The sequence below is a fragment of the Quercus lobata genome, chromosome 8 (assembly GCF_001633185.2).
Source record: "Quercus lobata isolate SW786 chromosome 8, ValleyOak3.0 Primary Assembly, whole genome shotgun sequence".
In the NCBI taxonomy this organism is placed as follows: Eukaryota; Viridiplantae; Streptophyta; class Magnoliopsida; order Fagales; family Fagaceae; genus Quercus; species Quercus lobata.
The window spans coordinates 8,127,190-8,151,362 of record NC_044911.1 but is presented as its reverse complement, the minus strand read 5'-3'; the positions used below and the strand labels follow the sequence as shown (position 1 = coordinate 8,151,362).

The 24,173-nt window shown below is 35.1% G+C and overlaps 1 protein-coding gene, 1 long non-coding RNA gene and 1 pseudogene across 7 annotated transcripts; 2 read left to right on the top strand and 1 right to left on the bottom strand.

Moving 5' to 3' along the window:
- The first annotated feature begins 360 nt into the window (after positions 1–360).
- Positions 361–2,270, top strand: LOC115956270 (annotated as a pseudogene).
- A 75-nt stretch (positions 2,271–2,345) lies between these two features.
- Positions 2,346–3,275, bottom strand: LOC115956269. Its single transcript, XM_031074696.1, has one exon. The coding sequence runs from the start codon at positions 3,273–3,275 to the stop codon at positions 2,346–2,348; it is 930 nt and encodes a 309-aa protein (XP_030930556.1).
- A 7,079-nt stretch (positions 3,276–10,354) lies between these two features.
- On the top strand, positions 10,355–23,389 carry LOC115958183. Of its 6 annotated transcripts, none has more exons than XR_004084472.1 (8): positions 10,355–10,464; positions 11,867–11,956; positions 13,897–14,936; positions 16,073–16,344; positions 16,485–16,971; positions 17,048–17,522; positions 18,127–22,778; positions 23,141–23,389. It is a non-coding gene; the product is annotated as an uncharacterized LOC115958183 (long non-coding RNA). The 6 variants fall into 6 exon arrangements; XR_004084473.1 differs by having other exon boundaries at positions 16,485–17,522; positions 18,127–20,165; positions 22,627–22,778; XR_004084476.1 differs by having other exon boundaries at positions 16,076–16,344; positions 16,485–17,522.
- Positions 23,390–24,173: the final 784 nt, after the last annotated feature.

Genomic DNA, 24,173 nt, shown 5'->3' with positions numbered 1-24,173 from the left:
ACCGCTCACTGATTTAGCGCAATGTATGTGTGGTCTACATATTTAAAAATTCTGGGTCCCCACAAAAGCAAACCCAACCACTGTATATTTTTTTATTTAGAAAGTATGTTAAAGTTTAAACTCAGGCTTAAATTAATTGTAGGACTGCAATCTGAGTCATTATCTGACTGGTCCGTCATGCTAAACTACTAAATTTCTAATGCTGTAGCCCTTAAGTGATCCTATATTAAATGTAATTTTTAAATTAAGTAGATCCAGAGCCAAAGACCTGCAGTCGCCACCTCAAATCAAGAACTTCATCAAGATATAGATCATAGTCATCGCTACTTGGTCGCTGCTAGAAAGAGAGGCAAAAAAGAAATGGATTCTGAAATCAAGAACCTCATGAAGGTATGGTTCACAGTCGTCACATCTCTTTGTTATTGTTACTACATAGTTGCAAGGATCCCAAGAGGAATGATAAGGCTCCTCTTCCTCCTCCCCATCTTTTACCTCTTCACCATGCTCCCTTGTAACATCAACTCTATCAATCTTGGTGGCCCCACTGCATTCTTCCTCGGTTGGCTTGGCAACCTCAAGCTCCTTCTCTTTGTCTTCGACCAAGGCCCTTTATCACCACCCCCACAAAAACTTCTTCATTTCATATCCATAGCTTGCCTTCCCATTAAACTCAAACAAGGCCCACCTCTCAACACCAAAAACAATAAAAACCCATCTCACAAAAACATCCCAAAATCCTACAAAAGTGCCTAGATCTATCTTGTTGGTTATAAAAGCCTTGTTTCTTGCCATGATAATACGTGCCTATGACAATAGACCAATTTTACATCCATATGTTATTTTAACTCTACTGTTGCCACTTGCCACATCTACCTTGCTGTAGAAATTGTCCTAGCGTTGGCTGCTGCCCTAGTTCAAGCCATTTTTGGGTTTGAGATTGAGCCACAATTCAATGAGCCTTACCTTGCCACCTCACTACAAGACTTCTGGGGCTATAGGTGGAACATTATTAGTCATCAAATAGCCCATGACCCACAACCCGACCCAAAAACCCGACGGCCCACTAGGTTAATGGGCGGCTCGGCCCGTTGTTATTGAGGCTCATGGGTAGCCCACTAGCCCAGTGCGTCAGGTTGTGGGCTAGTTTTTATGCCCATGGGTACCCGATGGGCTAACCTAGTAGCCCAGCCCGTTAGCCCAGCCCAATAACTCATAATTCATAACAAAAATATTGAAGTGTATGAAGGATTGATCTTGAGATATTATAGAGGAATTTCTTAAGAGAACTCCCTCAACTACTAAGATACTCTAAGTAATTATGCTAAACTTAGTTTACTAAATATATATTTTTCTAGTAGTCTAGCAAATTTGAATCAACCATTTGACATTTTTTTTTATTAAAGATAAAAATAATAAACTATTTAAAGCCTTAATAAAAAAAAATTAAATAGGTTTCCATCAACAAAACAAAAAATTAAATAGATTTGATTGTAAAAAAATTTGTAATTAAGTATTAAATTCTTTAATTCTTTCCTTTAAAAAAATAGATTGATTATTCCCTTATAAAAAATTGATTCTTTCCTTATAAAAATAATAAAATAATATGCTAACACAAATCTATGGGTAACCCATTAGGCCCAACCTGATAGCCTAGCTCGCTAAAAACAAAATAGGCATTGCCCATGGACAGGGTTATGGGTTGAGGTTTTCTCTTTCGGCCCAACCCAACCTGGCCCGTTAACTAGTTAATAGTCCATTATGCCCAGCCCATTGTGCCCATGGGTCAAGTAAAAATGGGCTGGGCCGGCCCAACCCGGCCCATTGATGACCTTAATGTTACTAATATTTTACGACCTACCATTTACATTCCCATCTGTTGTTTTTTTGCTCATTTAATTGGGCCACGTTGGGTTGGTCTACCAGCCATTATTTTAGCATTCTTTTAGTGTCAGGCCTATCTCATGAAGTAATATATTTTTACTTCACACGTGTGCATCCCACGTGGGAGGTAATATGGTTCTTTGTACTACATGGCTTCTGCACGGTTATTGAGGTTGTTGTGAAGAAGGCGGTGATCGACAAGTGGCAGTTGCACTGGGTAGTTTCAGGGCCAGTGACGATTGGGTTCGTAGCAGTGACTAGTGGTTGGTTGTTCTTTCCACAAATTAATAAGGAATGGTGTGGATGTAAAGGTCATAGAGGAGTACTCCATTTTGATTGATTTTGTCAAAGTCAACCTACCATTGCAATTGCCCTTGGACAAAAGTTAGTGTCCCATTTTTTAAAGGTGCATACCACACTTTTTTGGTAAACTTCAATGTATTAAATCAAAAAGACAAACAAAATCAGGCATCTTCCTCACAAACAATAGCCAAAGAGGCTGGAAGATTGCCTGGAACAAAATAGAGAGAACCTAAACAGTTAATTGCGTACTTTGCTGTCACATGAGTAGCAGCGTTTCCACTTCTATTAATCCAACTAAAAAAACAAGAGGAAAAAGACTTAGCCAACTGACAAATATTGAAGACATTGGTAGAGATTGCCCACACGGGGAAGCCTGAAGGGTCCAAGATGGCATCAATGCTGCTTTTTGAATCACTTTGCACTGCAATATTCCTCCAATTTGCCCCATACGCAATGTTCAAAGCCCATAGGATAGTTTCGGTTTCAGCAATAAGAGGGGAGCAAAGAGGTATGCTTTTAGCCCAGACTTTAAGCACAGTACCACGTTCGTTTCTAGCAATTACTGCTAAGGCTGCCTTTGATTGGGAGATGGTTGCATTGACGTTAAGCTTGACAGTACCCGCAGGGGGAGGCGCCCACTTTACAGAGTCCTTACTTAGACGGAGAGTCTCACAAGGAGATAAAATCCGAGAGTATTCCTTGAATTTAGACTTGATCCTCAAACAGGTTGCATAAATATTAGCAGGACTTGTAAGATGAAGAACCTCATTCCTAGTGTGCCAAAGTTCTTCCAGAGTGATTGCCATATTGAGAGTAAGTCTCCAAAGGTCTTGGGATTGGCAAAGGGTTGAAGGGGGGTCTAGGATGACCTTTATAATATCACTGGTGCTAGTGAATTGACCATAATCTGGTCTGAACCCCCAGCAAGCCCCAAACCAGATAGCTTTCGCTGCTTGGCATCTAGAGAACAAGTGAATGGCAGATTCTACCTCTTGGTTACATTGTACACAACTCGGGTCGGGAATGTCCAAGCGACACATAAGGTTTTCCCTTGTGGGAAGAGCATTGACAGCTACTCTCCATAAGTACATTTTTAATCTTTCTGGGCCTCTGATTTTCCAAATTTTGGACCAATTCACATCGAAAGGAGCCTAAGTAGGGAGATCCAACATCAGTTCTTTGTATGTGGATTTCACCGAGAAACAACCTTTGGATTCAGGGATCCATATGAGCTTATCAGGTCTAGGCCTTGATGGTAATGGGATGGAAAGGATGGCGTGTGCTGAACTGGGGTTAAAGATGTCAAGCACCAATGAGGTTTTCCAAGTGTGGAGCTCATGATTGATGAGGTGGGCTACCTTCATGGGCGATTGTACCAAAGACTCCACCTTTAGAGATGGGATGAAGTTTTGAACCCAAGGCACCCAAGGATCCAACCACATATCAACGGATTCGCCTTCTCCAATAAGGAAGCGAGCACCTTTCTTGATCACCGACCTTGCTTTCTCAATTGCTTTCCACGTGGGGGAAGCATATTTAGATGCATCCGCCTGAAGCCAATCCTCTTTGACCTTGTATATGGCTCTAAGGATCCTCATACAGAGGCTATCCCTTTTGGTTGCTACCATCCAAGCTAGTTTAGCCAGCAGAGCAGAGTTGATACTTTTTGCTTTTTTGAACCCTAGGCCACCAACACTTCTAGGGCAGCAAAGATTTTCCCAGCTTCTCCAAGCTATAAATCTGCCTTCCCGCTAAGAGGGTTTCCACCAAAACCTTCTAACTAGTGCATCCAACTTGTCACAAACCTTATTGGGGATATCGAAGGTGGACATGGAGTAGATGGAGATGGTTTGTGCTACCGAGTTGATTAGAGTCTTCTCCCTGCCCAAGACAAACATTTGCTTCTCCATCCAGTAAGTTTAGCTTCGAGTTTACCTTGGAGAAAAGCAAAATCCTTAGAGGGGGCTTTAGACAAAAACATCGACACTCCAAGGTAGACCGCATCCTTTTTTAAGCTTTTAACTTGGAGAATACCCTTTATGGACCTACGGGCTTGGTTTTGGGTGTACTTGGAGAAGAAGACACCTAACTTGTTTTTATTTATGGCTTGCCCTGACCATCTACAATACTTTTCAAGAGTTTTCACTAGGCTTGCTGCATCTTTTCTAGAGGCCTTAGAGAACAAAACCACATCATCGGCATACATCACATGAGTGATGGTTGGGCCATTGATACTTGTTTTAATGCCAACAGCATTTTTTAGTTTAAACTCATGATCGATCAATCTGGATAAAACTTCCTGCCCCAAGGTAAAGAGATATGGCGAGAGTGGGTTGCCTTGCCTTAGCCCCCTACTGGGTTTAAAACACTCTGACTTACCCCCATTCACAACCACCTCAAAAGACACCGATGATATGCAGGCAATGATCTAACTTGTGAATGTTTCATTGAACCCGAAGTGAAGGACAGATTCCAAAAATTTCCAATTTACCCTGTCGTACGCCTTTTGAAGATCAAGCTTGATTGCCATGAGGCCAGGCTTGGTTTTACAAGTCTTGAAGCTATGGAGAACTTCCTAGACAATGATTTGATTTTCAGCTATCCACCTATTTGGTATAAAGGTTGATTGGGTCGAAGAGATCATTTTGTCTAACAGAGGTCTGATCTTATCCACCAGAATTTTTGAGATGATTTTGTACACCACATTACACAGACTGATTGGCCTGAAATGGTTAACTGAGGTGGGGTTAGAAATTTTTGGGATAAGCACAATTAGAGAAGCACAATTTTTGGGATAAGCACAATTAGAAATTCTCCAAGGTGCATACCACACTTGTATGTTGTATCATCATTTGTCCGCAGTCCCTACAATTACAAAGTCACATCTATCTATTCGTGTAATCAATAGCTTAGAAAAATATTCTTCACAATGGATGAAACTTTGTACTAATGAAACCAAATAAAGAAAAAAAATTGTTTTAAAAATGCAATTGAATGGTTCACACTTGTGTTTATAACTTCATTACTTGATCTTATATATTAAATGATGTCCTTTTGCTTTATTATTATTATTATTTTTTTTTTTGCTTGGTTCATTGCTTTATTATTATTTTATGATGTTCTGTAATGGGCTTCTAATGCACTTGATGATGGCGTGGTGAGCGATCAGATGTCAGAATAATTAAAAAAAAGAGTGGTCACAATGTGTTAGACAATAAAGTGGCAATATATTTTGCTTAACCTTTTATTTAATTTAATTGTGTGACGAGTAATCGATAGTACTTCCATGCACGGTGACATGAAATTCCCTCCTACCACATTTATGGGGAATTAAACAATGAATTTAATTAGTAAAATTCACCATGAATATAAATGTGAGAAAAATAAACACCATGTCACTATACTCATAAAGCACCAAATAATTATTTGTGTGTAACTATTAAGCTTTGAGTGCAAAAAAATTGAGCTCAAATTAGCAATCTTCTTATAGATGGAGGGTTTGGTATTGTATGTTACGACTCTGGAATAAAACTCAGCATCCATGTGTTGTCAAGCTTTATAAAACTTCTTAATTACTTTAAATAATAATAGGTTGCAACATTTTTGCTTCTTTTACTATGATTTGCATCTCGGGTATGCTTCTTGATCAATTTGTGATAAGTGCACCAGGTTCTTGAATATGCTTTTGCCTAGTTTCACAGCTCTAATTTGTTCGGGTGCCAATTTATCTTTTAAGTTTCACACTTCTAAGTCCCAAGCCCCCTTGATTTTGTACAATTAGAATATTATTTAAGGGATAAAACTAAAACCTAGGTACAAATGGTTAGGCATTGCATATTAGGTTCTCCAATTAAATTTAACTTGTATTGACCAATTCAATTATATGATTATAAATTTAAAAGTCATAAGAAAAGATAATATTGTTCTTGTTGCATTCATAAAAGTATGTCGATGAATTCCTTTTCTTTTTTTCTTTTTTTGAGTAAAAAAAAAGTAATGGCTAAATTTATTTAATGGTTGTTTTTCACTGGTGGCTGAAGCTTCAGCTATAAGATTGGGAATGCAAGTTGCTAGCAAAAAGAATTGGAGTAGAGTTGTATTAAAGAGCGACTCTTGAAGGAATGCATCCTCCATTTATCTCATCCAATGGAGACAACAGCATGGTCAATTGAATGGTTTATGCAAGACATATGTTCTTTATCAATTTCTTCCTCTGTTTGTTTTCTTTGGATCAGAAGAGGGGCTAATGTTACCGCTCATGCTCTTGCCATATGGGCGCTCTCTTGTAATTTTGCAAGCCCTGTTTCTTTTGCTATTTGCCCCCATTCTGTCTTCAATGTTTTGAAAGGGGGTTGTGTTGTGTGGCTTTTATGTTGTTTCAATAAAATCTTTATTTGAAGCAAAAAAAAAATCATTTAATAACTTTTTATACATTTCAAAAAAAAAATAAAAACTATGTGCAAATATTAAGAAAAGCATACAAATGACAAAAAAAAAAAAAAAAAGTTCTTACTAACAAATAAACTATTAAGAAATATTTTACACAAAACAACTTAAAGAACCTGAGTTGCTTACCCAAATACAGGGCAATAAGCAAACATTAGCAATTATTACATCACAATTCTATACAAAACTATAATGAAACACAAATTCCAACTAACCAGGCTACACTAATTTGATACAACTTATCTAGAATTAGCACTGATAGGGAATATTTTCACCAGAGCAAAGTAAGTCTAACACACGAGGGTCGCCATGTCTTCTAGTGATCATCACATATAAGAGGATTGTCAAGTACCCATGTCTGGTACCCTGCTATGCAATCCGTCCCATGCTTATTTATCCTAAACACCATAGAGACAGATAAATGTGTCCTGATGGACGATCCTTCACATTTAGTCTTCCAAGCCATTTGCATATCCTCCACTTCACTATCTTCATATGGAAAGAACTTGCACACCATGCTAATGATCCTTTTATATATTTGTATCCTCCAAGTATGGGAAGTCAAATCCAAAGAACTTAGGTAATTAACTCCACTATGCTTTCTACAAGGGAAAAGCCTAAATTCATGGGAAATTGGTCAACCTTATACCACTATATAAGTATCAAGCCCCCACCTTTCCAAGGTACATGTAATTTCCTAACTCTCATACTTTTGGAGTTATTAGGAATCATTAAGTTACTAACTTAGCCTTTGAAGGGTTTTTAGTCTACACCACACATTCTTCAGGTACCCTAACGACTGCGCATTTAGATGATTGACTCACTAACAATTCATTACATCATCAAGCACATTGTAAACCCTAGAAATTGCACCAGCAACATAGACTCAACTAGTAAACCAATCCCTACTTAACTTGGAGATACTAACTACCCTAGCAACTTTGATTGAGCTTAATTATAGCCAACGCAAAAAACTAACCGAGCATCTTTGGCTGCATCAAGCTATTATGGGCCACAATGCTAGTTTTATTCACGATATTCGTGGTATTAGGCCTAATGCACAACATGCTAATCGAGAAGACTATTGAATACAAATCTTCTGTATCATTTTTCGACACTCCATCGGTGCTCTCTGTAGGTTCTTCACATTTTATTCCTCAAATAGCTCCAATCACTACGCGTGTAATGATCAACTCACTAATAATTTTGTGCATCATCACATAGTATTATAGATCATCTATAATTTGTTCTTTTCAAATCCCAAAAATTAATTAATCTTTTCATTGACAATAATATATTTATCATTTCCTATAAATAAATAAAAAAGATAATTAGATTTTCTATTTACCTAGAGACAACATTTATTAAGAGAAAATAATTACCAATAAGATACATAATTTGGAATTGTGATTTTGAAATTTAATAATTTAAATCTAGAGTCTAGACCCACAAATTACTTAATATCTTTTTATTGGATGCAAATTTTGACAAATCTACCATTGGATTACATGTTCTTTTAATATATCTTATGCTTACTAAATTTCATGATAATCAAATATCAATAGCTATATTATCAAAATTTCAAGTTTTTGTAGCTTAAACCTATGCATCAAAAATGAGTTTAAGGATATAATAAATATTTGATTAGCATAAAATTTAACATGCATGGTAGGAATATATAGCGCATGTAATATAATGGTAGGATTTACAAAATATGAATTCAATATAAAGTAATTATATATTTATGTAATATAACATTACTTAAAATTACACTAAATGTAACTTAAACCTAACACAATTTATTAAGTGTTTAGCTTAAACCCAACCCAACCCAATTGAATAGTAAATAGTATTGGATTTGACATCAAATTTGGTACATTTGGTAAGAACATATAAAACATATAATCCTACACTGAGATTTTTTGAATTTTATTTTAATAAAAAGTTATTAAATTATATATGTTCATTTTTAAACCCCTTAAAACAAAACCAAATTAATCTAGTTAATTAGCCAAGTAATTACTTAGTCAAATTATCAGATCTAGGTTAATACAGATATATCATACTATTGTAAAGTGCGGAAAATAAAAAACACAACGATATGATAACCTAGGAAAACCAAATCGGTAAAAAACCTGGGAAGAATTTAACCTAGTTATTCTCAAGGTAAAACAAATCCAATGTGGGGACCGTTCGATTAATAGGCCCATAGGGTTCAGAATTGATTCAGGATTGTTGGGCCCGTGGCCCATCCGAGGATGTGTATCCGTCCGAGGACACCATACTCCTCAGCAATATGCGTCTGAGGACGATCGTGACGTGGTCTTACTGCGATCAGATCTCCGAATTAGGTCACCGTAAAGGATAAGAGTAACCGACTAAGGATGAAAGAGATAAGGCAAACAAATATTTGTAACTACAGCTGCCTCCGCATTAATGACCTCTCAACCAACTCTCTGGCCGCATTAATGTGGAGGTGATACCTGAACAGTAAGGAAGCAGCCTTACAGCTGTCCATAGGAAGTTCCAGGAGGTGCCAGATGGGACAGAAAAGAAATCCTCTGGACCCAACCTACACGTGTGCGGTAAGGATGGAGCGCAAATGGGAGTATATAAACTAAAAGAAAAGCATGAAGAAGGGATGAAAAACAGAAAAAGAAAGGAAAAGAACAGACATAAGAAAAAAAGAAGAAAGTAAGAGTGGAGAAGAAGAGTTGCACTGGTCACTAAAGAAAACATTCATGGTACCAACTTTAAACATTTAACGTTCTTGAGAGTGAATCTTTTTAAGAGGGACCACAGTTAACCTAGTTCTTTACACCCACGCTCTACAAATCATATTGTTTGGGCCTTTTTACGTACGAACCCAATATTGTTTAGGTTCGTTACAAAATCGTGTCCTTACATCCAATATGAAAGAATTAAAGTTTACACAATAGTGACTTGGACCACTAACATCCTATTACTACCTCGAATAGGAAACTTACTACCACGACCACGTGATAGCTCCAAGTCCATGGACTACTTCTTTCTTGGATTCCCAGCAAGTACAAGCACTCCCGCTTATATATCTTTAAGCTCTTAAATCTACAACTGAATTGATCACCAAGCTTTTGACATCAATCTATGTTTCACTAATCACATCTTGTCATATATTTATTTAATTTTCTTTATAAAATAGCCAAAGTTTAAAATGAAAAAAGATAAATACATGATAAATTATAATTTATAGAATATAAAGTGAAATGCAAAATATGGAGGGCGTTTGGATTGCGCTGAAGGTGGCTAAAATACAATGTTGCATTTTCCATTTTTTTTTTTTTTAATTTTCAGCCGCACTATTTGACCAAGTCAACTGTGAATAGTGCGTCTGTGCACTGTTTACGGACCCACAAATTCTACTTTTCAGCAACTTTTTTATTAAAAATGGGTCTCATGATACTATTCACACATTTAAAAATTATTTTGTTACAATTTTTTCAGTTTCAACAAAAATAAGCACAATCCAAACGGACCTATGGTATAAAAAATATCCCTTGAAAATAGGACAAAGAGAAAAGATTCTTTCAAATGAAAGAAAATAAAAAAAGAAAAGAATTTATTAATTTAATTAGAGCTTTACAGCTGGTTACCACAAAACTACTCTGTCCTCCACTATCGATTTAAGAAATAATAATAATAATAATAATAATAATAATAATAAAGTACTCACAAGTGGGGAATCAATGACTTGTGCCACGCTAAACACTAGATAAAGGCACTTGAGAGTTGAGAGTAGCCCAGAAAGAAAATTTCAACTGGATTTCGAGCATTGCAATCACTACTACTGCTACTGTAAGTTGTCATTTTTCACACATATTATTCATCTCTTTTATTTCCTTCCTTTCATTTTTTCCTTGAAATGGAAAAATCCATATCAAATTGTTTTCTTCTTCCTTAATTTACTTTCCTATTAGGTTTTTTTTGGTTATCTATATTATAATTCAAGATTTTTACTACTATATTTCCAACGGTTTCCATGAGAACTCAAGGAACCTCATTGTCATCATCTTCTTCCTCAACATCTCGGCCGAGTTTTAGGAATTTGTTTGTAGAACTTGTATTTGTTTTTTGGCGATGGATGGGCGTTTTGCTTTTTAGGTTTTAGGAATAATGAAGAACTTGAGAGAGCGGAATCTATTTTTCTCTAGAGCTCATAAAAGAGAAGGGGAGATTACACTTTACCCCTAAACTATACCCTTTTTACACTTATTTTTAAACTATTACTCGAGTACCACTTGTTTGTGGAGCTTAGTTGTGTTTTATCCGAATTATGATCCTACCCAATATAAAAGTGCTACAGTCTTTAATGGGATTTTTTCTGAGGCTTTGTCCATGGAGTGGAGGCTTAGGCAAATCTTTGGCCCGTTTTTAGCCCATTGGTGAATCCTGTGCGTGGGGATAGAAACTGTGGTTTGGTGTGTTGTTTTGAGATAGAAAAATGTATTGCCACATCTTGTATTTTTCCTTGCGAATAGTGAAATCCATGCAATTCTGTGGATGTAAGCAAATTTTTCAAACTACGTAAATATTGTCTTGTGTGATTGTTTTCTTTGGGGCATATTTTTTTATTATCTATTTTGCATCTCATAGATCACGGAATTTCGTGATATTACCTATGACACTTTCCCCTAAACTATTACCCATGCAACACTTTGCACCCCATCCCAGGGTTAATAGTTCAGGGAAGTAAGTGTTCTTTCTCATAGTTTAGGGTCTAGGAGGTAAGCGTAAAAGATGTCATAATTTATGTGGATAAAGTGTACGTTCTCATAGTTTAGGGGCTAAGTGTAGAAAGGGGTAAGTTTAGGGGGGTAAAATGTACATTCTTGTAGTTTAGAAAGGTAAGTGTAAAAATTTTCATAGTTTAGGGGGTAAAGTGTAATATTCCCAAAGAAAAAGAAAAATCAAGATTTTCTATCATCACCTAAAAAAAAAAACAAAACAGGCAAACAAATAAACAATGCATCTTCAACATGAATTTTTTTTTTCTCTTCAATTTAAAATTTATTAAAAATAGTTTAATATTTATAGTATATTTCAACTGTTTCCATGAGCCATGAGCTGCCAGGGAGCCTCAATGTCATCACCATATACTTGTTCAACACCTTAATGGAAATATGAGGTGTTTCTTAGTTTAAGAGGCATGGACACCTGTAGAGGTTTTCTTGACCATCTATATGCTGCTTTGCAACAGAAGGGCATTTTGACCTTTTAGGGATGATGAAGAACTTGAGAGAGGAAAACCTATTTCACCAGAGCTCTTGAAAGCAATAGAAGAATCGAGGTTTGTTATTGTTATTTTCTCAAGAAACTACACTTCTTTGACATGGTGCGTAGATGAATTTGTCCATGTTGTTAGATGCAAGAAAGAGACGAAATCAATGATTTTTCTCATTTTTTATGATGTGAATCCATGTCATGTACGGAAACATATGGGAACTTTTGGACAAGCCTTTAATGAACATGAAAAATGTTTTAAAGAGAACTTGAAGAAGGTGAAAATGTTGAGAGCTACTTTGAGAGAAGTGACCAATCTATCTAGTTGACATTTACAAGATCGGTAAATTTCCATAACAAATATATTTCTTTTTATTTTTAAATAGCTAATGTTTTCTCAAAAATCATGATGTGTGTGTGTGTATATATACAATTATTAGAATGCAACATAATATGCATGGATTGAAATATTACAACATATATTAGTTAAGATTTTTTCGTATTATTAGAAATAGCTTGTGACCTCTGCTTTACGACATAGGAAACACTGTTGCAATAATTAAAAAAGGAACTACTTGATTTAAGGACAACTTTCTATGAATTATAAATCTATTAAGATTTTCTCTTATCTTCATTATTATTATTTTTTGGGTAAATTATAATTTATGCTTTGTGGTTTTGCTATTTTACAATTTAGTTCACAAAATTTTATTTTTGGTGGAAGGCACTTGCCATGGCACCAAGTTTTGATCTCTTGACGGACTATATATTATGATGACTATAAAAATTAATTTTATGATGAAGAATCAATTATTGAGTTGCGTAATGCTTTAATTTTATGGACAAACATTCAACAATTCTCTAGCTTATAACTAAGGGAGTTAATTTCGTACCATAGGTCATTTTAGTTTGGTTGGGGAACAAAATATTTCGGTACTGGTATACCATTTCAGGATTACCACTATTTGTATACTTGCATTCTTATATATATGTTTGTATTTATTTATGTATGCATTTGTTTATATTTCTGTTTATCAACATATAATTTAAAATTCACATATTTTATAAGCCCTACTATTGGCCTAAGTACATTAACTCAATGTATTAGCTTAAATAATATATATTTTTATAATATTTTTTATTATACTAGCCGAAATATCAATACAGGCCCAAAAATTTCCTGGTACTACTAGTATAAGCCAGTATAATCCGGAATTTATGCTGTACATATCGATGCTAATTTTATAGCCAGTATGATATATACAGCCGGTATGAGTACAATATTGACTTCCTTGTTTATTACACTTTTTAGAAGTTAATGTGATGCTTCAACAACCAAAAATTACCTTTTGTCAAAGTATAGATTGGATTAAGTTTTTACATTGGGCATGTAAGTCCTTTTTTAAAAGGATTTAGTTTGGCCCAATCATTGTTATGGGTTAAATAAAATCCTTAAAGTGCGTTTTAACCATTTTATTCACAAAGAAATTGTTTACATAATTTTAAAGAAGTAGAGCTTCTAGTAGTTTATAATGATATTAGTGCCTAAATAGAAATTCAAAGAACACCTTCTCTTAAGGGGGAAAAAATCATAATTTGGGCCTTGACTAAAGAGGTAAAAACTTCCATATTTGCTGGCACTAAGGCTTAATTTTTATTATTTGTACTCAAGCAACGTAAAAATTTGATGGATCTATTTCAACTAAGTATAATGAAAAATATAGCTCTGAAATATATAACTAATATAATATACAATTCTTATATGAGTAGTTCTACTTCTATCCACATTGCATGAGCTAATGAATTCACATATGTTTGAGCAAGGAGTATTCTTGCCTAATATTTTTCTTCCTCCCCTGTGGTTTTTTAATCATGTTTGGACCATCATGTAGTTATTTTATATCTTGTTCACAAGCATGAGTCAGAATTTATCCTAAACATTGTGGAAAATGATGATTTTATAATTGGTTAGGAGCATCTCATAAATATTTCCCATCTTCTTTGCAGGCATGAGTCAGAATTTATACAACACATTGTGAAAGAGATGATGGATAAATTGAGTTCAAAATCCTCAAGCATTACCAAAAACTTTATAGGAATACAATCTACTGTGGCAAAATTGATCCCTTCGTATTTAGGTTTTGAGAATAATGTTTACATTATTGGGATTTATGGTATGGGAGGATTGGGAAAGATAACTCATGCTAGCTTTATTGCTAATGTTAGGAAGATTTTAAATAAACACAGGCTTCCTAGATTACAACAGCAGCTTCTTGCAAACATTTTGGAGGACAGAAAAATAGATATAAGGAATGTTTATGAAGGAGTTGAAATGATTATGAAAATGTTGTCATAAAAAAGTTCTACTTGTTATAGATGATGTCAACCAATTAGACCAATTAGAAAAATTGGCTAGAGAGTTTGGATTGGGGAGTTGGATCATCATAACAACTAGAGATGAACATGTGTTGGTTCAACATGGAATACTTAAAAGATATAAGCCTAACATATCAAATAATGATGATGCTTCAAAACTTTTTTGTTTGAAAGCTTTGGAAATGGAGGAACCCAAAGAAAATTATACGCAGCTCTCCCGAAAAGTTGTAGAATATGCTAGTGGCCTTCCATTAGCTCTTGTTACTTTGGGTTCCTTTTTGGTTGGAAGAACAATAGATGAATGGCAAAGTGCATTGGACAGTTTCAAAAAATATGAAAGGAGAAATATTTGATATACTTCAAATAAGTTACGATGGACTATAAGAAATGTGGAAGGAGGTATTTTTGGATATTGCATGTTTCTTTAGAGAGAAGAAGAAACATATAGGAATACAAATATTAGAGAATTGTGGTTTTGATGCAATAATTGGTATTAGTGTTCTTGCGGAAAAGTCTTTCCTAACCATAGATGACAACGAAATTTTGGGGATGCATGATCTACTAAAAGAAATGGGTGAAAAAAATTATTTCTAGAATTAGGTGGAAAGCTTGGAAAGCAGAGTAGGTTATGGCTTTTTGAGGACTTGCTTCGTGTATTGGAGAAAGATATGGTAAGAACAATAACAGCTATAATTTTATTTCAGCAAATAAGATTTAGTAGGTATAGTGACATAATTGTGTTCAATAAATTAGTTCTTTTTAAAAAATATACTCCAATAGGTAAGTGGTTACCTTAGTATTTAAGTAGCAAAATAAAGAATAAAACATTCATTTACCATGCTAAGATATTGTCAATGACGATTTATTATATTTTGAAAAAATAATACCTCTTTGTAATTGTTTATAAAATTGAACTTATTTTTCTTGACATAATCAACCAATCTTTCATTTCTTGGTTACTATCTAGAACAAAAGGCTATCTTAACATTTTTTTATATTAGTCTGTAGGCTTGATTTTCTTTTTCCATCACTGTAAAAGTAATGTTGTAATCGCCTATTTGTTCCCCTCAAAGTCTTGAATTTCCAAAAGGTAGAAGTGCACCTTTCTAGTTTTAATGTATGAGTTTTAAATAGATTAATAAGAACAACAAACTTTAAAATAAGTTGTACTACAATCTATTGGTTACTAACAGGACCTAATATGTAGTACATTTTACTATTAACATGTGATGTTGTACTATGATCTATTAGTTGCTAATGGGACTCTTAATATCCGTTTGGATTACTTTTTAGAAAATTTTAGATTAATAATAACAAAAAACTTTAAAATAAGTTGTACTACAATCTATTGGTTACTAAGAGGACCTAATATGTAGTACATTTTACTATTAACATGTGATGTTCTACTACGATCTATTAGTTGCTAATGGGACTCTTAATATCCGTTTGGATTACTTTTTTGAAAATTTTAGAAGTTGCATTTTGAAAGTGTGTTTTTTAAAATGAACTTAAGTGTTTGGTAAAATATGTTAATCGTATTGATGATATGAAAAATTGCAATATAAAAATGCAATTTTTGGGCGATTTCCAATAATTAAATTGTAATACGAGAGGAGGAATAAAAAAGTCAAATTATTTTTAGATGGACCAATAATTAAGAGGACTTTATGTGAAAAACTCAAGGAGTAGATATTTTTATCTTCTTTAAGGCTTTAACAGTGTTTAACTTGAGTAGTTCTAGACTTCTAGTACTCTTATCATTTGCTTGTGTAAATCACTGAGCTTTTGCTTTTGAAATCATATGCAGCAGAAGATATTCAAGCCATAGCCACATACGGGAAAGAGGATTTCAACTTTGAAGAATTTCCTGAAGTTTTTTCAAGGATGTCTAAACTTAGATTGCTGATTATTGATGGGCAGCGCATCCCAAATGCTCTCAATCATGTTCCTAATGACCTAAGATATCTTCCGTGGAGCTTCTGTTCTTTAAAATGTTTGCCATCCAGTTTCCAACCAAAGAAGCTTGTTCAACTTGACTTGCGGTGTAGCAAATTTGAATATCTTTGGGAAGAAGTAATGGTAAATTTTGTTCTTTTAACTGCCTTTCTATTATTTATTATTTCTCTTTTCTTTAAGTATAGAAGTGTATTTGTGCTTGTTAAATTAATTTCTATCTTTAATGAAAGATCTTTTTTTATTTTTTATTTTTTTGGTAACAGCATTCAGTCAAGCAAAAGTTCACTGATCTTGTTGTTCCAAAAGCCTTATTAGGACACCTGACTTTTCAGGTGTTCCGAGACTTGAGGGACTAAAACCTTCATGGTGCGACAGTTTGGTTGAGATCCACCCATCTATTGGACAACTCAGCAGGCTTAGGTACTTATATCTGCAAGGCTGTGAATCTCTTACTGATCTTCCCAGCATGTCTGCTGAAATGCAGTCCCTTATAATCTCAAATTTCTTCCAAGCAACATGGATGATTTGAAGTCTCTTGAAAAACTCATTCTTTGTGGATGCTCAAAACTAAAATGATTGAAAATGTTCCCATCAACTGTAAGATATATAAATGCTCAATTTTGTTTTTCCCTAAAAGCGTCACCAGCATTGGTCAAACTGAGTAGCTTGTCACAACCTCACTCCCAGACATGTCTGGATGATGAGAGCAGCAGTGAACTGGCATTTACAACATTGTACCATTACCTACAAGTAATCTCTTCTCTCTCTCTCATTGTTAAATAACAGTTACCTACAGGCTACAACAATAGTTGTGTTTTTGGCACAGGGGCTCCTTTGCTGTAAAACCGATTATGAAAGGACCAAAAGAAAAGAGGATGTAACTATAACTGAATTTCAGATAATTGTTTGTGGGTTTGAAATTCCTTCATGGTTAACTCATTAAAGTGTGGGGAATTCAATAAGCATGGAGCTACCTTTTGTTGTAATAGTAAATGGATGGGATTCGCTATATGTGCATCAGTATCAGCGGGATTTGGCATTAGAGTTCGTGTGATAGCCCTTGGTGATATGCCTCTGAACTTTTTACTATGTAGATGCATTGTGAGGACAGTATATGGTTATTTTATTTGTTTTGTGATGGTTGGTTTGCTACTGTTGGGAATGGAGAATGCAGTAAGATTAAGGTTATAATTGAGACCTATGACTCAGCCATTCATGTACGTGAATGTGGGGTCAATTTGGTATACGAGCAAGATGTGGACGAGTTCAACAAAATGCACAATGTTTGATTGAGAGCTTTGGTAATGACCATCTCAAACATCCTTTCCATTAATATTCAATCCAACTTTATCTTATTTTCTTTCTAGCTATACATCTGGGTTTGTCACTTGCAAGTAAGTCTTTTCATTTTTCTTTTTCTTCTTTTGGCTCACCATGTGCAAGCAATCCCAATCACCCTATAGTTTTTGGGTTTTTGGAAATTAACCGTAGATTTCTACATCGTCATCACTTACAAGAAGCATAATAATTAGTAAAACATTGGCAAGTAATTAAGAATATGATCTAGATAGGAAATACATTCTCAAGCTTATCCCGTTACATTTCTCTAAGGATTTTGCAAATTTAGACCATTCAATCCTAATTTGGCATCCTATTTGTAACTATCAGAGTATTATGCTATTTTGCATATTCATTTTGTGCTGGCAAATGCAATACAACTTTTCTTGATTTGAAATGTGAAAATTAGAGACTGTATAGTATTTCCTTCCCTACCATGTATATTCTTTATAGTCATTGTTGTCATGCCTTCTTAAACAAGTAAGAAGCAACTCCAATTACACTCATCAATAATGAGTGAATTATTATTGTAGTATCATACTAACTCAAGTTTTCACATATATGCAGATGGTGATGATGATGATGGTGGTGATGATAATGATGATTGAAATGACTGCAGAAGATGGTGCTCATTTTTGTTTTTTTTTTTTTTTTTGCTTTTTTCATAGGATGAATTTCAATTGAGGCTTTGGCAAGTTGACCCTTTATCCCCTTTTCTCTTTGATATTGTCATGGAGGCCTTGAGCCGTATGTTGGTTGCAGCTACTGCAGCAAGGCAGTTTTCGGGCTTCACAGTGGGGAATGTGACTGGTTCCTTGATGACGGTGTCTCACCTTTTGTTCGCGGATGACACTTGTTTTCTGTGATGCTGATAGCAATCATGTAACAGCTTTGCATGGGATTCTCTCTAGATTTGAGGAGATGTTAGGGCTAAATATTAATTTAGGAAAGTCTGAATTGGTACCAGTTGGGGATGTGCCTAATCTTCATGAGCTAGTGGAGATTTTGGGCTATAGGGAGTCCGTTCTTCCGTTGAAATATTTAGGTCTTCCGTTGGGTGCTTCTTTTAAAGATAAGACAATTTGGAATCCTATTTTGGAGAAGATGGAGCGAAGGCTAGCTGGTTGGAAGAGGTTGTATTTATCTAAGGGGGATAAGGTTACCCTTATTAAGAGTACTCTATCTAGCCTACCTACGTATTTCCTTTCTCTTTTCCCTATCCCAGGCAAGGTGGCTTAGAGGATGGAGAAATTACAAAGGGACTTCCTTTGGACTAGTATGGGGGACGAGCATAAGATTCACTTAGTAAATTGGTCTAAGATATGTAGGCCAGTGAAGTTTGGAGGGATAGGCATTAGGTGTTTGAGAAGGTTTAATTCTGCCTTATTAGCCAAATGGTTGTGGCGCTATGGTTTGGAGAATGATGCCCTTTGGAGAAGGGTCATTGGGGCGAAGTATGGGAATGAGTGGAGTGGTTGGTGCACAAAATCTATGTCTGGGGCATATAGTGTTTGTTTGTGGAAGTTCATTCGGAGTGGTTGGGGGAATTTTTCCAAGTTCATTCGGTATGAAGTGGGTGATGGAACTCGTGTGAAGTTTTGGGATGATGTGTGGTGTAGGGATCGTCCTCTTAAGGAGGCGTTTCCAGATTTATATAATATTAGTAGGACAAGGGATGCTTCGATCTCGGAGGTTATGTGCTTTGTAAATGGGAGAGTTTCTTGGGACATTCAGTTTCTTCGTTTAGTGAATGATCAAGAGTCACAATCTTTGGATTCGTTTATGGTTTTGATCTATTCCACAAAGGTGCGAGGTGTTGGTTCTGACAATCTTTGTTGGAAGCCAGCCAGCAGTCGAGGTTTCAAGGTGAGTGGGTATTATCATTCTATTTCCTCTTCTACTGGCATTTCTTTCCCTTGGGAAAATGGTGTGACAATCAAAGATTCCTCCTCGGGTAGCTTTTTTCTCTTGGACTGCGGCTCTAGGCAAGATTCTAACTATAGACAAGCTTCGGAAGAGGCATTTTGTTGTCCTTGAGTGGTGTTTTATGTGCAAAAGGTGTGGGGAATCTGTAGATCATCTCCTCTTTCACTGTCCTATAGCTTATAAGATGTGGAGTATGATCTTTTGCTTGTTTGGTATTTGTTGGGTGATGCCTTAAAGGGTAATGGATTTGTTGGATTGCTGGACATGCAATTTCAGGCGTCATCATAATATAGTTATTTGGAGGCTTGTGCTGCACTGTTTGATGTAGTGTATCTGGCAGGAACGGAATTCTAGAAGTTTTGAGGGTCGTGAATGGTCCATGATTGAGTTTAAGTCTTTCTTCTTTTTTACTCTTCTCGAATGGTGTCTTGTTTTACCATCTTTTTCTTGTTTTTCCCTTCCTGAGTTGCTAGATCTTTGTAATTTGGTTTCTTGATGTTTTTGCCTTTTTGTACATTTCCTATGTATTGGGCTGTGTATCTTAATGTTACTTCTCTTGAGATGAGATTGAGCTGGATGCCAAAGCTATTGTGGACATTTTGAACAAATTAGACTCTGTGAATAATATTATTTCTCCTATTCTGGACGACTGCAGATTGTTAACTTCCCGTATTCCTCAGGTTCGTGTTAAGCATTGCTTTCGTCAATTGAATAGATGTGTGGATAGCCTTCCTAGAATGAGTTTTAGTTTAGATTGTGTTTTTCTTCTTTTCATTGTCTGCTTGTGGACTTGTTGGATGTGTTTGAAGATGATCTCAATGGGGTGTATATTAACAGGCTGTGTCCTGTTCCTGTTGTTCCCCTTTAGTTGGTTTTAATGAATCGTCTTTCACCAAAAAAAAAATGTATTGGGCTGTGTGTTTTTTAATAAAATTTTTATGTTACTAATCATAAAAAAAAAAATTGAGGCTTTGGCAAGTAGATGTGCACATGCATTTCAATCAGGCTAACCATGTTTTAATGAAGTTGTATTTGGTTCAGTTACAATGATTTGGAAACTTGTTCAATTGGCATACCAATGCATCTTATTTTAAAATGGAAATAGAGTTGAAGATCTACTTATACAAGGGGTCTAGGTCTAGACAGATAATGAGTTAAATGGTTTTACTAATAATATTTCTTGTTGGATGAATTTCAAGTGAGTTGTGCTATTGGATTGCATACAAACCAGGTAACTTTGTCACATTTCTCTGTTCTATATGGATTTGAGTTAATGTCTATGAGACAGTGATTTGTGAATTTTGAGGCAGAACTTTAAGGTTATAAGTTTTTATCAATCTAGCCATAGTATGAAATAAACATTAATTTTAGTATTCAGTCTTGAATATTTTCCTTGCAGTTCAAAAATCGCAAGTGTCAAACAAGTTCACTTCCATTAAACTATTTGTTATTTTCTACTATGCATCAAGGGTTGTTATAGGGCGTGTCTGGCAACATTTAGGAGCCTAGTTTGCAGTCTAGTATATATATTTTTGGCATTCGTTGTACACTTGAGAGGGAAAGTCCTTTGGATCGGATTCTTGACAGGATCTATTGAACAAGTATTTCTTCTTGCTCTTGGAACAAATTTAACTAATAGGCAAAAACAGATTAATGGGCAATCTTTGGAGTTGTTCCTTTCTTTAAAGTTGCTTCCCTAACCTATCATTTCCCTCTTATTGTGCAAGTTATGTTCAATTTACTTAATGGGCACTCAAAATACAAGTGTGCTCTACATTCCAGACTTTCTTGTAGAATACATAATTTAGATCACCTGTGTAACCCCAATGCAGCATTCTGTCTAGAGTGCCTATTCTATTACTCATTACTAGCCAACAACAGAATGCACGTCTTGTAATAGCTTGAGAGAATCAGATGATTTTCCCTAGCTGATTTTTATTTTTATTTTCTTTCTACTTTCTTTAGTTTATTTTTAATGAAATTTCTTATTCATAAAAGATTTTTTTTTTCTTTTTAAATGAAGAGAGAGAGTGGAAGGGACTCTCACCAAAGTTACTCCACCTTTAGGTTCTTTACAATTAGACCAACCACTTCTTGATTATGGCTTGCCACTTATTGGACTGGATTGTTCAGACCAACCATTTGTGCTGTCAAATGGTGGCTTCAGCTTTCTTTACATTCCAATCGCTTCTGCATTTGTGCCAATGCCCTGCTTTCATCTGCGTAGATTAGAAGTCACACCTTTAGATTTACCAATCGCTAATGAAATATATGTATCCATAGTAAAGCTGCAAAATTGCTCAGTTCAATCCAGTATTGGGCTATCGAAACTTTGGTCATGTTGAAACTAGACTACTTTTGTCCTTGACTGAACCTCAGCTAGTCTGCTTAGTCTATGTTTTATGTTGGTTTGAGCTCATTCTTGTTCACAAGCCTAAGTGAACTTTATTAACTAGCCTGAAATCAACAACACAAAATCTGTTAATTTACTAATACAACTTAGCAATCCGAAAGCATAATTCTTTGTCCGAAAGCATAATTCTTTGTCACTGATGTTTGTTTTTTATATATTCGCCATTGATGTATATCATCATCACATCATAATTATAATTGTACCATAGATGTCTTCTGGTTTGAGAATCTGATATGTCAGACTAAGAGATATAATTCAGGCATCATGATAAGTGAATTTTTGTGGCTGCTAAGCAGTGTGTGGGATGGCTGGTGCATTAAGGGCTTTATACGGACAAGCCAATGGGGCAGAGCTATTCCTTCTGCATATGGGAGTTCTTTCACTTTTCTGTTCCTTCTGCTGGAATGGTTTTGTAATTCTTTTTTGTTCTTTCTGTCAAGAAAATGGTAGTCTTCATTTTTTGGCTACATGTATTAAGTCTATTCACATTTTGTTGCATGCCAATCATTATAGTAGGCTTCTAATTTCTCACTGTATGCAGCTTGGCAATTAGTTAAACGTGTTTTCTTACTCCTGAACTTGTTTATGTATGGTATACAATTGTTTTGAAAACGAATGCATCAAACACTTTGTATCACTCAAGCTTCAAATGAGTTGGGACTTGGGAGGTGGGAATCCACAAGCAGCTAAAATGACTGTCAAGATCATAATGGTTCTTGTAATTGCAGAGATGGTTATCGTAGGCATGATTCTCTTCAGTTGCTGCTATGTTTTGGGCCATGCCTTCAGCAACGAGAAGGAAGCTGTGGATCTATTGCAAATATGGTCCCCTTTATTTGTCTCTCAATAATCATGGATGGCTTACTAGCAGTGCTTTCAGGTAAACTTTCTCACATTTCTCTCATGTAAATGGGCAATTATTTGAAGCAGAACTTTTGAAGTCATAACTTATTTAATTCACGGTACACCATCAACTAAACACTCATTCATTATTCAGTTTAGAATATTTTCTTTACAATTTAGAAATTAACTAATTGTAAAATAATAATAATAATAATAAATAAAGGTATCAAACAAGTATACTCTTGAATAATCTTCTGTTTTTGGGTTATAATAGTTGTGGCCTAATGATCCAGTATCTTTCTTCAAAACAGACCAGCATATCAAAACAATGTAGAAGTTGTGAATCTTTCTTGATGCAATGCCGTTAACCCTACAAAGTTATTTTCTGCTTTGCATCAGGGGTTGCTAGAGGACGTGGCCGGTAGCATATAGGAGCTTATGACAATTTTGGGGCATGTTATCTGGTTAGGGTTCCATTAGTTGTTTTTTTGGCCTTCGTTGTACACTGAAGAGTGAAAGAAGGAAAGGCATGTGTAGACACTCGACGGTCTCTCACAGCATGTAGATTGGACTATTGACATGGTCTATTGTACAAGCATTTCTGCTTGCTCTTAAAACAAATTTCACAAATTGGCAAAAACAAGTTATTATTGCCACACACAAAAAAAAAAAAAAAAAAAAAAAAAAAAAAAAAAAAAACTTCCTTTCTTTATAATTGGTTTTTCTCACACACCAAAAACTACAATTTGTGTTCAACTTGATCATACAATATGAAAATTTGGAATCTTATAATTATTTTTTACTAGAATAACTGTCTCTTTTATAGGTTTTTAATTTGGTGGTAAGTGAAACATTTTAGGCTTATCAGACTAAACCAATTTCGAATTCTTATTTGGATTTCTGTTGATGGTTCAAGCATCAAAAGCAAGAGAAAGGATATTTGATGGTGATATTTAGTCTAGACTCCAGAGTGGATTAAGTTTAATGTACATAATATATTATTTTTTATTCTAGAGACTATAATTTGGCTAATCCTTATTGCTATCCAATCATATAGAAATGCACATTTTCACATTATGAAGGAATTCATCAAAAAACTAAACATAATAATATCATTATTCTGCCATCTGGCATAGTTTGAAGGCCAAAAACCTTTCTTTTTTTTCTTTTTTTGACTTTCCAAGGTCTTTGTGTACCACAGCACACTATTGATATGATGATCACTCCACAAATACTAATTCTTGTAGGGGAGTGAGGGGGCATGGCCTAGAGTTTAAGTCTCTAAAAATGAACTTTACACACATATATCTCAAAGCAAAAAAATAAAAAGCAAAACAAAAAGTTCTCTTTGTGGAAGATTTTGGGCTTTTGAGGAATTAGGACAGGAGATTTTTAGTAAGATAATAATATAATTTGTCAATGAGTTCTAATT

Coding starts and splice junctions, on each gene's coding strand:
- LOC115956269 (XM_031074696.1), bottom strand. CDS start 3,275: ATGTACTTATGGAGAGTAGCTGTCAATGCTCTTCCCACAAGGGAAAAC.